At 39.0% G+C, this 18,572-nt stretch overlaps 1 protein-coding gene across 1 annotated transcript in view; it reads right to left on the bottom strand.

The window, feature by feature from the left end:
- Positions 1–14,998, bottom strand: part of bcas3 (BCAS3 microtubule associated cell migration factor) — a 118,003-nt gene extending 103,005 nt beyond the window's left edge. The window contains exon 1 of the mRNA XM_010786460.1: positions 14,922–14,998. Coding sequence (XP_010784762.1) covers positions 14,922–14,983 — 62 coding nt within the window. The 5' untranslated portion in view covers positions 14,984–14,998. The remainder of the gene's footprint in view (positions 1–14,921) is intronic.
- Between the last annotated feature and the right edge of the window lie 3,574 nt (positions 14,999–18,572).

Below are 18,572 nucleotides of genomic sequence, written 5' to 3'. Positions count from 1 at the left end.
GTCTGTTTTTATATAGGGTCGTATATGCTCAGATCAGAGCCTTGTAGTTGAAGGGAAAAAAAATCACCTATTTTCAATTATCTGGAAATTGAAATTTGAATTGTTGTTTGCATAGAATACTACAATATTGTTAGATACAAAGGCAATACTGTGTAATCTCTGGGACAACAATAATTGTATTGTGTAAATAAGAGAATGTTGATCTACAAATGAAATGAAAAAACAATCAAATCAAAAAAGTGGCGCGAAAGGGCAGTTTGAGAATAAATATCAGAGTATAACAGAGCTGCTTTTGCATTTTAATTTAAAGGTCCCCTATTATACTGTTTTTCATCAACATATTATAGGTCTCAGATATATACAAAACACGTCTCTGAAGTGTTTGGCTCGAAATACCCAACAGATCATGCATTGGAGCATCTCATAATCCCCTCTGTTTCAGCCCTGTTTCCAAAGTGCTGATTCTCTGTCTGTTACTTTAGATGAAAATAAGGAGCCCCTCCCCACGCCCCTCTGAGAGATATTTGGTTAAAAAGAACACAATGGTGCTCTAGGAGGAGACTCAAGTGATAAGGTGGGGGGGGGTTACCTTGGTTGCTGATTGGCTAATGGCTACACAAGCCAAAACATCGTTATGAATTCATAAAGTGGCCAAAATCTGATCAGCTCATTTTCAGACAGGTTTTTATATAAATGGATCAGGACAAAAAGTGAGCTTATATTTTTTCCTGAAACTTCCAGAATCTCTTTACACAGGGGGGGGACATGTTTATGTATAAAAGACATGAAAAAGTGGATTTTGCACAATAGGTGACCTTTAAGTCATGAGAAAGTGTTATATTAACAAAAATGTTTGCAATAGGATTGGCCAGGTGGAAGAAGTGTGAAAGTAAATTATATTAAAACGGTGCTCTTAAGCTCACTTTAATCATTTTGTACACAACCAATTGTGTCGCTTTTTGTGTAAAACCAAGTTCAAGACAATGAAAGCCTCCAAAGTAGATCTATACGGACCAATAAAACACTTTTTCTCATTTCACATTTCTCATGCCTTACAACTCATTATGACAGCAGCTTCTTCATTTTTTCACCAGATGCCTAAAGTGCAACACCCCCAACCCACAGCACCAATGCAATAATCGTATTGAATAGAACAGGGAGGTTGCATTTTTGTTTGACATAATGCCTTTGTCAGACAGAAGTGTTCCAATGGGAAAAGCTCTGAATAATGAACCTTTAGCTAAAATAGAAATGTTTTAAGAATAGCTCCATCATAAACGTGTCTTGCAAAAAGCTAACATTTTCCTAACATTCACAAACAGTATCTGAAGACCCCCTAGGGGCCACGGGACCCCTGTTGAGGACCCATGTGATAGATTAAACAGCCTTTCCAAAGTTTGTTTCCTCTTCCTTCCACCCCTAAATTCTTCCAAACGTTTCCATGATGTTTCTACGTGGTCTGTAATTTATCATCTAATGTCTTCCAGTCTTTTTTTAATTAGAGTTTAGTAATTTACTAAATCCCCATATTATCAAAATGCTCTTTTTCATGGCTTTTAAAAATCAATATGAGTCCCCGGAGTATCAGAAAAGAGGGAACTAGATTTGTCTCCCCTTCTGACCTGAACAAATTATTTGTATGTCATATTCAGGTTCCAGATATCAGTAGAAACACCTCCAGCTAGATGATGCCCCTGAGAGAAGCTGCTGGATCACTCCTGTCCACCATGTTGTTCCTCACCATCGTAACACATCTCAAGCAAAGTACGCCTCTTGTTCTGTTGCTGGCATCGACTTTACCAACAAAAGTCATATTGGACAGCAGCATAACTGAGTGAGCCCTCAAAACGCTAGGAATGTGAATGTATATGTGTGTGTGTGTGTGTGTGTGTGTGTGTGTGTGTGTGTGTGTGTGTGTGTGTGTGTGTGTGTGTGTGTGTGTCTTTATTTATTCGAAAGTTAACTGGATGATATAAAATAGGTTCCACAGAAAAAGGTTCTGATTAATTTTTCGTCCTCATGCTTAACGTCTCTGTCAACATTGCAAAGGTCCCCGAGCTGCAAGCACAGCTACCATTATCAATCAGCAGTACAGACATTAAGATTAATGCAAACATTTCAGCCGACGATAATTTACTTTCAGGAGGCTGTATCATCGATTTACGCATTATCAGTGTCCGATCAATCTAATTCTAAGCTCTATCCCGAAAAATGGGCCTCCGGAATTGATTCAAAGCGACCATGATAACGCACTATTATAGAATCAAAATGGCACAGGGTTCAATTGTTTTGCTTTTGCAGTATTTTAAAAAATGACTCAGTTCTAATGGAGGCAATACAAGGTCAGATGTAATAAGATTTCCTGATGCCGGAGACGTTGGGGCGTAGGTTGAAAGCAAGGCTAAATCACAATTATCATTATGGATCATGGAGGGATGTCAGTCCTTGCACATGTTAAGGTGACGCCGAGCACCATTTCCCAGCTCAGTAACAGCCCTATTATGATGGCCCTATTAGATCAATGTGTCAATTACTATTGTTCAAATTGGCCCTTGGATCTGAAAGGATACAAAATTAGGGAGTTGGTGGAAAGGAGGCTTGGCTCATTTACTTCCTGATAGGACAAGCAGCTACTCTAGAAATTAAGGAAGTAATGGATTGTCCCCGCCAGATACACAAAAAGCTAAAATGATAGAAGAACATTGTCCCAGAGAAAAAAAAAGATTATTCTATTAGGTTCAGCTGTTCTTTTGTTAAATGGACAGAAGACATAGCAATGTCCTCATAATGATAGTGTTTAATACTCCTATTAGAATGTTTTAAATACTGTGTAACAATTTGAACACCTGGCCCTTTGTTGTGATATGTATTTTTGAAATATAAACGGCTGTTAAACACAGATGGGATTTAGGCTGATGGTAGAACTCTGGGTCAGAACTGAGTTAACACTTTGGCTTTGACTCATTAGCAATTATCAGTGGTACCTAAACCTAGAAGGGATCCCTTAAGGACCTGCTGAGGACCCACCAAGGGAGGTAGAGTCTATAGATTGCTCCATCTGTCCATGATTAGGACCTATACACATTACGTCTGAATACACAAATGCACAAACACATGGAGTCAGAAGAGGTTTTAAGACACTTCAGCAGGGCCCACTATTTGAACTGGCACTTCACTAGGGAACAAGTCCACACCGTACGTTCTGTTCGATTGGTACTTGAACCGGCAACCCTTCAATTCCCAAGTTGAGTCCCCACAGACTGAGCTCCTTCTTTTAATTCAAACCACCTAAACAAGAAAATTAACATGTTGTATGCCTAGAAACAGAAAACAAAAACTGGGTATGTTTTGAGGAACAGGATCAGCTGATAGATTGCGGAGGCGATGTTCACAGCAAAAACACAGTTGTGCCTATTCTTTTTTTAAAGAGCAACAGCCGATGATTTAACATAACTTCATCACTCAGTGACAGACTTTTACATTTATAGGGCTGGCCCCCACTCTTCTGCCCTCCAGGGAAAATGAGCGAGTAGGGCCAAGGCTGCATGCAATGGTGAGTGTGGGCAATACAGAAACCGCCATTGCTTTACAGCAGAAATTGGTTATGAGAAACAACATCAAACTATATCAATTTAGTATAGTACAATATATAATATATCGATATCGATATTGGCTACTACAAAAATACACAATACTGCCCATCCCTATATTTTATCATTTGCAACTCTAGTATTGGGTATGTCTTTTGTATCTGCTTTTCTGTCAAACAATGATTACCATTTTCAGCATCATTCTTCTGAGCAAGTAAAACAGTTTTTTTAAATGTATCTTCGGGAGACCATGAAGATCAATACTTAGTTTAAGCCAATCCATCCAACAGATAAGTGATTTTGTCCCAAAAATGTAAATATTGATTAGACATGGATTAGATATGTTTGTGCATAAAATATGCGGCAATCTAATGTTTGTTGAGATATTCAGTATGAACAAACGTGGTGGACTGACCACCGATATGCCATAGTATGTAGTATGGCGTCAAAAAGGGCTCCGAATTAGAATTGTTCACATTTTAAATTCCTCAGTATAAAGCTACCAGAAGGAACAACTGCTGAATCCATTTACATTTGGATTGGCCTTACAGTAAACTCGGTCTTTCGGCCCTGTACCAGATTTGGACAAACTCCAAACAACACAAAGTTTAATGTGAGTTTTACAACCATGTGTAGGTCTTAATTTTAGATATGCAGCTGTTTAAAATGTCCATTAAGGACCATTATGGAGGGCAAATGTCTTATTATTATGCCATTATAATGAATCTAGTCTGTGTATTTCTTCCTAGATACAACATGTTGACATCTGTTATTTTAATTTCCACATCAATGCTGTACTTATTCCGTAGAGTACTTTCCCTCTGGAGAACCTGCAAACATCATTTTATGAATGTGAACTTAACCAAGGGATCAAAACCACAATATTTCATGTGGCTGAGGAAAGGGTCGATGGAAGCCTGAGGAGGAAATAAAAAGCAAGCAAATAAATTCATTTACAAGTTATGGACGTCATCACATTTCCGACTGCAAAGTTTTACAATCTTCCCTAATATGAATGAGGATTACACGCTGTGAAAATGCTAAACAAATACAAGTTGGTTTGGAAGATATACGCTAGCTCCGGACACTGCTGAGGAATGGTGTTTCAACTTAGGTTCAACTGATGGGAGCTTTTAAATACTGAAGCCAGACATTTAAGACTACTCAAGTTTACATTTTATAGGCCTGCAGTTCTTCTTCTCAGTTCTCCCTAGAATCGCATTCATGGCAGAAATAAAAAACACTGTGTTAACAAATGAAGCCTGCAGTGCCATCAAACTTTGTAGAATCTGAACCCGTTTTTTAATTCTTGAAATGTTCTATTTTATACCATTAACTTTATCAGAACATGGAGTTGTCTCTGTTGTCATGGCATCATGTATTATCTTCCCATTTGGATGTTTCCTTTGCGTTTTAAGGACCTGCCATTTACTACTTCTGTATCTATAACTCCATGGCAACTGGGAAAGAAAAACGGTATTGTAATATTAATTTGCTTCATCTTCTTGGTATTTATTTTGTTTTCTTCTCACTTCAAACGCAGCCCCCCCATTACAAAACAAACACTGGCCACTTCAGAGCCTGATAGGTTCCTGGAGGAAGCCATAGTAATTTTGGCAAGCTGCAGGCATTAATACGAAAGTAATTAGGGGTAAAAAGTTCAGCTACGGCTCCAAGTCTGCAGCGCTGGAAGAAAGACATCTCCCTGCCGTTTATTATTGAACACACAGTCTAATGGCCACTACGGCGTCCTGCATGTGTGAATTTGTGAGTGTTTATGTGTGATTTTGCTTGTTTGAATGCATGTTTGTGTTTATGAATAAAAGCATTACACTCTATATAAAAGTAAAGAAAATGCAAACAAAAACATTAAATCTGACTGTACAGGCTGAAAAATCAGAAAGACAAGAATTACAAAAAAGTACAACTTTAGTGACTACCCAACAATAAATAGTATAACCAAAGAACAAATTCAACATTAGGATTGGATGTATATTCAATCATTAAATCCATCGTATTCCTTCTTTCTGTGTCAGCAGAGAAGTGGATATTAATATTCATAACCCAAACCATAGCTTGTATCCGAACCAATTTTATCAAGTTTTGCCTTGTGTGCCAATTGCTGTTTAAATAACAGTAAGTGGAAACAAAATTGATTGATTTATTCTGCTTTGATATCTTTAAGCTGTATCTATAAAAGTGACACGTTAACTTTGCCGTTAAAGTTTGTGCATGAGGATACAGGCTTGATGACAGCTTTAAGCCCCGATGCAATATGTATGTGTAACAATGCAAATTACCTTTACATTATTAAGGCGGAGGCTGTTTGCTTTGATAAAACCATTTAAATGTACACACAATAATAGTTTACTGGCTCAGATGATTGGCAGGGAGCAAGGTAAAAACTAAGCCAAATCAGGGAACATATCTATGGAAAGCCTCAATTAATCATCTTACTTAAAGCTCCCATGTCATGGCCATTTCTACTGATCATAATTCCTTTGTTGAGATCTACTAGAATAGATTTATATTGTGCAATTTTCCAAACTCACATTGGTTCCTCATACAGCATCTCTGTAAAATACGTGTATTCACTGAATTTCACTCTCTGCCTTTAACGGCTTGTTGGAGCTCCGGCCCATGAACATTGCTCAACTTTTGCAGCGAGCAACGCGAGAAGAGCTACGCTTTGCTCCCACAATGCAGTTCGGCGAAGCGTGACGTCACCCCATTCAAAGTGAATGGGCAGAAGCGTTGCAGCCTCAGCGCACGCCGCTGTGTGGACCGTCCGTAAGTGTGGCTTGATATTGAGTAAGAAAAAGGTTTATAAACGCTGTGAGAATGGGTCTGCGGAGAGCATTTCTCCGCGAACCCAACTCGTCTATTACAAAACCAGGGGACTCCCTGTTAGTTGAACATTTACGCCAAAGGTCCCCACTCCTCCTGGTGTGTGAGGAGCTCCGCGGATTGGTCCATTTTGGTTCCCGGAAGAAACAAATGGAAAAAGAGCAATCTCCAACGAGGCGTTCTGGGGCAGCATAGACAGGTATTTTCTGTGTTAGAGTTGTACTCACTACAGGGTGTACTTTGAGGGTTTGTGACTCTGCAGACCGTTTACATGCAGAAAAAGCTATAACACACAAGGGGGCGGGTAATAACCAGAAAAGCATGACATGGGCCCTTTAACATGGGGAATGAAAACCCTCGTGCCTCAGAGGAAGACTTCCTCAATTGACTTCTACCAGCGGACGATTGATTCATATTGCTTTAATTTCCCCATTAACGGAGGTTGTTTTCCATGATTTCACATTGAGTGTTGGGGAAATGAATGAATATGAGCATTTTCTCTGGCATCTTTGACTGACCCAAAAAATGGTCGCTTCCCTGGAACGTATTAGGCAGCAAGGTGCTTGATTTTTGCAGTGAAGGCATGGTTTTCATTTGCATACTAAAATTATTAGTAAAAAACAGATTGTGCAGCCGCAGTGTGAGGCCAAGTCAGTAAGTCTATGCCCCATTAACATCTGCAAATACATGTCTAATCCATCCTATAGTTCTTAAAACATTTAATTGCACACCAACAATGTTTGTTGGAGGCTGAAGAGAAAAGGGTGCGGTCTCTCCACAGTCAATGGGCCAAAGAAATGCAACCAGTTATAAGCTCATAGCCATCAAAGTATTGCTCCTCCCAAAATACCTCTGCCTGAACATCATTTTGTGGCAACTCCAAACTGTTTGGTCAACTCTGGAACTCTCCTCGAAGTGATTTCCTAATCTTTACCCCAGCACCCAAAAGAAGGACCTAAAACGATCTTTGGCATTTTAGGACGGATTTCTACTCTTGGACGCTAGATAAATATTAGCCTTTCAAATAACCACCAGTGTTTCTTCACCAAGCCAATGCTCCTTCATCTTTCATCATTCAAAGAAACTACCTATCTATATATTTAAAGGGAAAGTTTAAACTAAAATTACATATTAATTGCTTTGACCGCAGAGGCCTAGTTTAGGGAACAGGGTTTTGGTAAAGGTTTGAAAAGTCGCTACTAATCATTCAGCTTGAAAGGTGTGTTTACATAAACTGCTTCCAGCAATACGGACTTTAATCTGACTTCCGATTTGAAGAGGGAAAACTGGCAGGGCGGAACGTATTTTCGACAGACATTAAACAGACATGGAAGTGAAAATAAACGCTCCGGAGTGAAGCCTGAGCCTTTAAGTTCTGCCTGTGCCCTGAACAAGTGTGTATGCACGTGTGCATGTGTGGGGCAATGAAAAAAGGGGGAAGTGGAAGGCCAGATTACAGTCACTCTCACTTCCATGCAGGAGCATGACTAAATAGTCCAGGAACAATTTCATTAAAAACTGTCTGTTCATTCATATGTGCATATATTAATTGTCCCACTAAAATCAAAGAACATTACTTTCTATTTGAAATTAATACAAAATAGTGCACTAAAAAATATTTTGCAGGTCTAAAAAAAAGTGTTGGTGTGCAATAAATAAATGGTAGCATCTACCCTACAAACACAGTTGGCTTGGATAACATGAATGTGTGAGTTTGTGTGTGTATGAGTGTGTGTGTCTGCGTGCATTGTGTGGTCATAATGTGACAGCGAAGAACATCATAAAATCATAGTGGATAAAAGGATAAAGCGGATAAAAAGCATCACTTCCCCAGATCCCCTTAATCTGGTGGCTCGTTTTTTTACAAAGGCTTCATGATTTCCATTTAATAAACAGAAGACGGACACATCCTGTCCACGGAGCAAAACCTGTCATGAAAATGCACTGAAACAAAAGAGCTTAGTGCCATAATGGGCTTTAGCCATCAAAAGTGTGTGTGTGTGTGTGTGTGTGTGTGTGTGTGTGTGTGTGTGTGTGTGTCATTTTCTGCTTGCAACCATGTAATTAATAGTCTGTGTATTTCATATCAGGACTAAGCGGGAATTTAGTTGTTCCAAAAGATAAAGTGACATTTTTTCGCACATTTATATTTGATTTAGATGTCATTTACACTATAAAACAATTATAGCGAACGGAAATAATGTAGAAATATATCTGCCTGGAGTACTGGATCATGAAGGTACACATGACCTGATGATCAGAGCTTTTCCGTAACTGTTTGGAGTAAAGTTGCCAATTTCCGAAGAAAGGCTATTTGGCAAAGCTAGTCTGGAGGGTCAAAAAGGATGACCTACCCCAAAGGAAAAATGCCATCCTTTTTGATTGCATTGTGTTGACATGTTCAGTTTCAATTTATTGGGAAAAGTGTCTCTGTCTGTCCTTAAGATTTTTTGGGTGGCCTGGTTGCAGGTTGTAACCCACTGATTTATAGTGCATACGTATCCAATACAGGCCATATGAATACTATTGGTGGATTCTTAATTTAAAGCCTTGCACCTTAAAAAAAGATTAGTATGTGGTTTAGCTAAATGCTGGATACTCATTGGTCAATTCGAACACCAAGCAGTCTGCTATTTTTTGCTAGCAGAATGCTGCTAAGAATAGCAGACCGTTGCTAAGGACGCTCAGATCAAAAGGACTATGTGCAGTCATAGCAATCCACAGGAAAGTCTGGTCAATTTAACTTCAGTTGTTGACAAACCTCCATCAGAAAGCACAATGGAATACTTTTTGAATATGTATTTGTATATTGGTTGAGAGCACAAAACATTGGATTCATCATGGCTAGACTGATCCAAGTAAAAAGGAAAAGGAAAACAAGAACAAGAACAGCGCAAGAGACACCCTGTTGGTGTTCTTTTTTTCCAATAATGACTGCAAATGATCCCTTACATGTGGTGGAGTGCGTGACTCCTGCCAAAGAGTACGAGACAGGGATGGCGGTGGTGATGGAACAAATACAATCACAGTGAATGTCCAAATCTTCGAAGAAAAAACTAAAAGAGTATCTACGAAATCAACAGTGACCATGAGATCGGCTCAGAATATCCGTCTGTATAACCAGCACCAAAGAAATTGCGCTTACAGCACTACTACTGCAGCGAAAGAGGACTATATTGGTCAAAATAATGGACCACATCCTCTAAGCATCTGGAGAAGTTGTGAAGGAGTAGCTGGAGGTTGGAAATGTCACTGACAGTACCCAAACTCTGTAGGAACAAAGCATACTTATTCATCCCTGAACTTTTGCCCCAGAAGTGTGTGCTCTCAAACACCCACAATCAGTCGAGTAGCCTTTGTCTTGCCCATAACCTGTATATTAATTGAGCAACCATAGGTCTCCAAGAAGTTTTATACCTGTGGATATTTATTCATTTTAGAACTCAAATAATAACAGCATCAAACAGGGAAAGGAAACACAAATCCTTTCCAGACATGTGAGCAGACATACCAAGGTTTGCAATGGCACCAGGATTCTTTACTAATTCCTAAAGCCCACTGGCACTGTTGCATGGACTGAAAGGGAAGCATATGTAGCTTTACTGTCAAGAAAATTACTAGATCCATACATTGTTTGGACCTAACGCATAATCCTTTCCATTGATAAAATTATGTTGAGTGTGCCTTGCTGGAAATCCACAAGTTCAGGGCTTCATCAAACCATTGCTTTTTCCCTTTTCTGGTTTTCCTTTAATTTGCAAATCTTGTAATCTAAGCCTAGAGCTGACTGAACCAACTTCTTAACCATCACGGCTATAGCGGCCAAGGCTTCAATCTGTTTTTCATTTAAGTGTCAAGACGGCATCCTTTTTAGTGGTTAACAAAAGCTGTTATTTGAAAATGATTATATGCTAAAAATTGTGTGAGGAAGTTTATGAACAGGCCCAATGGAAAGTACTGCGCCGCACCCGGAAGCCTTTTTCCTTTTCGTCTTCGACCAGAGTGTTATTTACCAAGCACTTCTGTAGGGAGAAGAACCACGATGTGCCATTTAGCCGGAGGTCAGGGTTTCTGCTTTTCAACACAGTGCATGTTTTCAACATTAGTGTCAAGCGACGCCTGGGTGATTCGCCAAACCGTTAAAACGCTGCCTGTCTCTGTGTCACTGAGGACATATGAAAAGCAGAAGCAACGGCAACAGGAAAACATCGAGAAGGTGGTCTCCATTAAGGCACAGCTTAAGACAGCCTTCCTCATTTCATTTCCATCGAAGGGTAGATTTGAGTTAAATGTTTTGATTCTCTGAAACAGGCGTTTGGAAATGGGGAAGAGTAGTGAATAAACTGGAGAAGAGAGTACAAGATACCTTGAGTTTGTCGCTTTTTAAATTAACTTTCTTTTATTAAACAATGAAATGACAATACCAGTCCCAACTGGAGTTAGGGGACTGTAGTGAATTATATAGGTTGTAGTGCATGTAAATGGTCTACAAAGGCTAAAATCCCTGTATTCCCTCCAGAGGGAGTTTCTCTCCCACACACTCCCCCTCTACCTGAATCGCTTCTATTGGACTTCATTTACTTATTTTACACAGTGACATCACTATGTAACACTCAAGCTTCTATTGGCCAGCGCTTCTACACATTGAACATGATAGGCTAAGGGGCGGGACTTTTCCGACACAACTCTAAGCGTTTGACAAATCACAACAGAGGCGTCCATCCAACCAATCAGAGCAGACTTGGCTCTGGTTTCAGACAGAGGGTGAAGAGAGGTGCTGCAGCACAGGCAGTATGAGAGAAATAAAGAGCTTTTTGAACATTAAAGCATGGAGACATGTCCCAGTGGAGACACAAAATACAAATATGAACCTGATAATAAGAATAATATGTCCTCTTTGGATCTCCTTTCTGTCTGCCAAAGGGGTGTCCAGGTAATGCTTGCATGCCAACCATAGGGGTCAGTGTTTCCCCTACCATTGTCTTGGCAGGGCCCTGCCTGAAATTCAAGTTGTTGTTTTTTTGTTTGTTTTTTTTATTTACATTTTTTTTTTGTATTATTTATAAAAAAATATATATATATATANNNNTCTAATGAGTTGGGTGAAAAAAAAGACAGGAGATGTGAGTTGGTTTATTCAGTAAATTAGCTCAGGATAATTGGATGTTCTGTCACTTGTTGATGTGAGGCTAATGCAGGATTTGCTAGCTTGATGCCAAGGCATTTAGCGGCAGTGACTCAACAAATTGCCACTTAAAATGTATCGTCAGTAATGTATGACAAGCAGACTGCTTGTTTAATGTTAGACTCACACCAATAGCTCAATATGATCATAACACGATTGCTTTCATATCAGAGATCAGATGAGGTGGAGCTGCCTTCAGCAATTGAGGATGAGGCAGAGAGAAGCAGCAGCAGCAGCACAGGGTTGCAGCAGGTATGTTATATGCTGTAGTCAGTTGATTTAAATGTATCAATGAAAGGAAGAAGTGTAGGCTACATGATAAGAAGGGAATACAGTTTGAATTAAAGTACAGTGTAACACTGTACTTTATTACTTTTTAATGTACAAATACTTTGTTACTGTACGATATCAATAACAACTAGAGAATGCAATTCCTGAAGAAATTGCTAGTGGGAATGCTTTATGCTGAAAATGTGATGCTAAACTGCTATGCTGAAATGTAATGTGTAAGAAGAAAGTGAAGAATTTAGATTAAAATGATACATGAACAGTGGGGGCTTGAATGTGTGATGAGAGAAGAAAAGAAAGTACTGTAAAAAGGCTTGGAAAAGCCGCAGAATATTTGAACGGCAAACTTGTGAACTAACTTGATGGCGAATTATCTGTCGCCATGGCAACGGCATTTGACGACACGGGATGGCTGGACTGTTAGTACACATGTGAATTTTGAGCACTTTTTAAACATTTTCATAGGAGTTATAGCGACATCATGTTTATGGCGAGGGATGCGTTTCCATGGAAACGGCTTATGGTGAAATCTCAGATTTGGTGTAGAGCTGTTGAGGCATGGACCGGTGATATACAAGTGAAGATTGGGGGACGATTGGACCGTGTCGATAGGATTTACACCCACATCGTGTTTCATGGCGAGTGGTCCGTCGCCATGGCAACGGCATTTGATGACACCCCATACTACGCTTAGATGCGTTGATGGCTGCATCGTTACCAAACCTGTGAAGTTCTAGGCTGTTATGAGTATTTTCACTGAAGTTATGAGGAAACCGTGTTTCAAGGCGAGCATTGTGTTGCCATGGCAACGGCATTTGAAGATATCTTAAAACTGTCCTGTAGATGTCTTCACGGCTGGACTAGCACACTGCTATCTGAAGTCTGCTGCTCTGAGCATGTCAGTTGGAGTGATGACATCATCGTGTTCCATTACACAGGTGTTTATAGTTGAGCTAACGAGCTCTGTAGAGATCAAAGGCTTCATTTTTCTGAATGAGAGATAAACCTCTTACATGTGAACGTTTAGTGGAAGAACCGTAACAGATATCTGTGAAATTTCAAAACGTGAAGCATGTCAAGGAAGTTGAGTATCTGAAGTGTAATTTGTGTGTACTTTCGGGTTAATAATGTGGCCTTTTTGGCAGTTTAACTAAAGGTGTGCGGCTGCTGCCGTGAGGAAATATCTGCCTGAAATTACAATGGGGTTTAATGGAGGAATGTTGAATGTTTTTGTCACTTCATGCCCTCAAAAAGCATTTTGTTTCATTATTTTTGCTTAATTATTTGTCTTTTTTCAAGCTACGAGATGTATTCCTACGTTTGTCATGAACAATTATGTGTAGGAATGTAGGGTTTGGGAATTATGGCAGTTTTTTTTTTAAATATGAAGGCAAATTTCAAGATTTTCTACCCTCTAGCTGTGACATGACATCAAGCACTCTAGTTAATGTTAACATCTGAAGAAAACCTCTTTAACAAGGCCTGAACAATTTTTAATATCTCTATAAGTAAGAATCAGATTTAAAAGCTGTTTAACACGAATTATGTCAGAAAGATGTGTAACATTTTAAAGTTGGAATGAGGTTTCTGAGTGCAAGTATGAATGAACAGTTAGCAGTTGAAGTCGCATGAAGATTTGTTGAAGTCTGAAGAATTTCTCCATTGACTTCAATGGTTAAAAATGGGATGTATAATGGGATGTATCTCTGGAATTATGAAAGTTATGAATGAGAAAAGTAATAGCCATCGATTCCCGACCGAGCTGAACGTTTTGATTTTTGAACGGAGTTTCTGCGATGTTCAATGCGGGAGGAGAAGAGGGCCAAAATAAGCCGGCGGAATAATAATAAAAATGTTGTCCGTAGAAGAACAGTTAGTGGGAATGCTGTTAACAGCATTCCCACTAAATAATCCACAGCTCCTCTCTCTGCTCCAGAGGATAAAAAAAATCTGGGTGCCCCGAAAAAAATGTTCGGGGTACCCGAGCAGCACCCTGCCAAGGCAGTAAACCTAAGGGAAACACTGGGGGTATTACAAATCCATGAATCAATTAGCAGCCCACGTCACTGGCTAAGCTCCAGTTGGCTGCGTATGAAGTGTTTATAACAATAAGTTGGATGGGTGATAAATGGAGAGGATTGTAAAAAATATTAAATCTTGGCCATGATATATTTATAACATTTGTCAAATAATCACATTAGAAAACATGTCCTGGGTAACATATGGTAAGCATGTATTTAAAAAAAAACATAATATAATTAAAACTGCACTAATAAATAAATTAGAACAATGGGAAAGTGATTCATTCCTAACTTAGTTCAGATCTAGAGGTTTGGTTTAGAAACTCAACTGTTTTAAGAAAAATAGACTCTGATAAACCCAATGCCCAAAAACAAGGCACATTTAGCTTTCTGGACAGTTTTGTTTTGTGGGGGGAGAACTTAATTTTGGCCTAACTAGTGCCTGACGTATGAAGCTGCTAGAAAGTCAACTTAAAAACGAATTCTATCAACATAGGAAACTATTGTTATCCATCACATATTACGTAAGGCATTTTTATCCTTAATTAGAACAGAATAGAATAGAATAATTTAATGTCATTATACATGTACAATGAAAGAAAGAAAAGCTTCTCCCTTTTAAAAGGTGCCATCAAAACAAAAACATCACAACATACGACAACAAATACACGCAGCATACATACTTAAGTAAGAATAAAGAATAAAGCGCAGTAATTATTTCCAGGGGTATAAAATTGCTACATGAATTGGGGAAATCATGTTGCCATTGTAATTGTTTATTTTACCCATTAGGCGAAAATAATGTATTGCAGTGGTATGAAGATATTTGAGATTTTTATCCCAGCCGAATATAATTTAACGAATAGTAACTCATATTTGGCTGATGGAATCTGCAATAGTGACTACAATGGTTGTATTATAAGTGTTAAGTTAAAACACCCTGTTGGGTAAGGTAGTGATGTCATCTTTTACTATGATACTGGAACTTACCCAGAGGAACCCGTGCTCTTGCACACCCCCAGCAGAGGTCTCTTGTCAGCAAAACTGTCCATCTTCAGAGGACCTGAAGAGGAAGAGAAGTCAAAGGAAGATGGTTGAGAAAAACTGAATAATCTCAACAACAAAGAGGGACATTCTTTAATCTAACAAGTGAGGCCTCTAGTGTTACCAACGCCGGAAGCCTTGCGATGACAGGAAATATGTAAATCATTACTGTTGCACTGTAATTCAATTACGGTCACAAAACATTTTCAAGAAAAGAAGACATTTTTCCCAAGATTGTGCCATTTTAAGCAAGTGAGCCGACCACTATCCTTTAAAGGTCCCCTATTATACTGTTTTTCATCAATATATCACAGGTCTCAGATACATACAAACATGTCTCTGAAGTGTTTGGCTTCAAACACCAAACAGATCATTGTAACATCCCATAAACCCCTCTGTGTCAAAAGTGCTGATTCTCTGTCTGTTACTTTAGATGAAAATAAGGAGCCACTTCCCACGCCCCTCTGAGAGATATTTGGTTAGAAAGAACACAATGGTGCTCTAGGAGGAGATTCAGGTGATAAGGTGGGGGTTACCTTGGTTGGTGATTGGCTAATTGGTTACACAAGGGAGCGAATTCATTTCACCTGAAACTTTCAGAATCTCTTTACATGTTTATGTATAAAAGATATGAAAAAGTGGATTTTGCTTAATAGGTGACCTTTAAAGAAAAGTGGAAAGCACAGTTGGTATCGACTTTGGATTGCTAAAATTGTTCTGATCCTTCACTGTGTGAGGTTTCTAAGGAAACTTTACCCCAAAAAGAGCTAAGGACAGAAAAACTATTAAAAAAATTGAAGATAAATGTGCTGAATGGTAAAAAAAAAAAAAAAGGAATTACAAATGTTTTGTCTATGTCCTTGTTTATTTTGGGGATTCAGGGTGGAATTACAGCACTGTAAAACCCAGCAGGCACAAAACAAAGACATTTAGAGAAAATATGTTGCGTTAATATTTTCCCTGATTGTCTCATTCATGAAGACGGACAGAGGATCAGGGGATTGTGGGCAGGGGGACGCTTAGTTTGAGGAAGACGTTAGCCTTTGGGGTTCTGTAATTTCAGGCTTGACAATAATCAGGCCCAGTTCCTGTATTGTAGCATGAGAGCAAATGTGACTTCCCTAGCAGCCTTTAACACTCCACACAGGGTCCTTCCTTCTTTCATGTGTCTGTCATCAGTCAACATTTTGAGCCATAACATAAATATCCCTTTAAGAGGATTAGTGAAAAAGTCACAACATTTGATGATAAAAGATGCTTTTATTTGATCGAAACAAGCACTACTGACTTCCATGCAGACGTTTGCATGTTTCAATGTAACAGAGGGACGTGCTGTATGTTGAGATAATACTGTAACATGGATTAAAACCTTTCAGACAACTTGGTTGTTGTTAAACGTTTAAGTATTTTTAGAACTGCTGTCAATCGATTAACATTTATTATAACATGTATTTTGGGAGAAGATCAAACAAATACACGTGTGGTGCTATAAAAAAGCTGGTAAGGGAACCATTTTTTAAAACTACCGTATATTATAACATCTTAGCTTACTTTTGCCCATACTATGTGATCACCCTCTGTATAATGTGCACAGAGTATATTCTTGTATTGTTGCTGCCGATACGTTGTTGCGAGCACTCTCTGTTCCTACAGTGGGGATCTTGCTCGCTATCTCGCACTCATGTTCAACTTCAATAAACTGGCTAGCTCTTGTTTCAGCAACAATCCTAACCTCCATTTTTAACCACACCTCAAGTGAACAAGTGCACAACATTTGTCACGAATTAGATGTGCCGTACACCAAGGTAGTTATGTTGCTAACTGAAGTCCAGTGGTCTCCAGTCAGTGCAATACATGTAGCTTGTGCCAATTCCTCTGTTTTTTTTTTCCCTTTTCATTGCCATGGTGAATATCCACGCTGGAATTGTGAGAGCAAGTTTCGGTCGAACTTGGTAATCTGATTAATTTTCTTATTAACGCAATAAGATTAACCTCGAGCATTTACGCATTAACGTTGACAGCCCTACTTTATAGTGTTGGAGCATCCCAACTGTAGCTTTATTTTGAAGACATACAACAGTTCTGTGCCTCATTTCACAAGGGAGCAGAAGATCACAGGTCGTAAACTCTGGAGCGGATGTGGATAAATGCATTTACTCCCTTTGGAAAACCATTCCTTCCCTCTCTATTCTAGGAAAGGGTAACCTTGTCTTATTATAATCAACACCTATTTTCGGGTATTTCTAAGTCCGCCCGCCCACGGCCTTGCATGGCAGACAATCGGCCTTTTAATGTCTCACCACAGTGAACCACTGTTCTCGCCCTAGCAGATTGCAATCAGTGTCCTTCCCTCCAGTCGTACAATTCATATTTATTTTCTACGGAGAGAATTGCTCCCCTCATGTATTGGGGCTATCTGCTGCTTCTGATTACTGTGGTTTGCTTTCATCCACTTCCAGTGCTCTTCAAATGCCGCCATTGTGTGTTGTTGAAATCTGCCAAAAGACCGGAACCAGGACGTAGAACAGAAAGGCGATTTTCTCACAAACAATGGCACAAACCAAAGAGCTGCTTTCTAGGCAGTATTCTAGGCACTGATTGACACCTGCAGAGATAAAATGTAAACTTCATGTCTGGAATGTATCTAATCAGTGGATCCACTAACCAATTTGCCCCTTAGCCTTTAAGAGTTCAACAATGAAAAAGAGTAAAACGTGCAATTGTTTATCAGCATATGAACATGTATGCAATATCAATTAAGTATGTTTGTGTCAAAATCACTAATTAAAATTATAGGAAAAAAGTCAGTGAATATAGCAGTTGTGAAATATAAATTGATTTTAATGTATAACTTCACACAACTTGATGTGCATCATTTCTTGCATTTGGTAATTATTACTGAACATTTGGTTAAGATTGCAAAACATTACAGCTTCTGATGGGAAGCAACAATGGCTTCTCATGATGGCAATAAATGTAAGTATTTGTGTACATTTAAACAATATTACTTTCCGGACCAGGTTTTGTACCCATTCTATTAGCATGACTTTTTCTGCATCACCTGTTAAATCAAATGTGTATTTATATCCAAGAAATACAACAAGATCAATAATTATGTACTAATGTAAGTGTGTGTGCGTGCGTGTGCGTGTGTGTGTGTGTGTGTGTGTGTGTGTGTGTGGAGACGAGAGACATGGATGTCTACAATACATTTTTTCTTCTCTACATGCCCTTATATTGAAAAAACAGGTACACAAAAATAAATGTCTTCACATCCATACACACGTCTTCACATACACACACACACGTCTTCACATACACACGTCTTCACATACACACACCCACGTATAAAATATAATGTATTTTATAGCAGTTTCAGCAAGGGGGCACTTCTGTATACAGTGAAGCCAGAGCAGCTTTGGCAGCAGGAGAGCTGCAGCTGACTGCAGAGGCTCGCTGCCACAGACCAACACTAAGCGTTGATTGACTTTAGGATGTAGCAGGGTGGAGCACTGTTTAATTTTTATGATATAGCAACAGTTAAAAGCCCAAAAACCAAAACTGCATTAGATTGTGCCATAAAAAGTACATTTAATA

The sequence above is a fragment of the Notothenia coriiceps genome, unplaced genomic scaffold (genome assembly GCF_000735185.1).
Source record: "Notothenia coriiceps isolate Sejong01 unplaced genomic scaffold, NC01 NC01_scaffold00029194, whole genome shotgun sequence".
Lineage (NCBI taxonomy): Eukaryota > Metazoa > Chordata > Actinopteri > Perciformes > Nototheniidae > Notothenia > Notothenia coriiceps.
The sequence above is the reverse complement of the archived record's forward strand: the minus strand, read 5'-3'. Positions and strand labels throughout refer to the sequence as shown.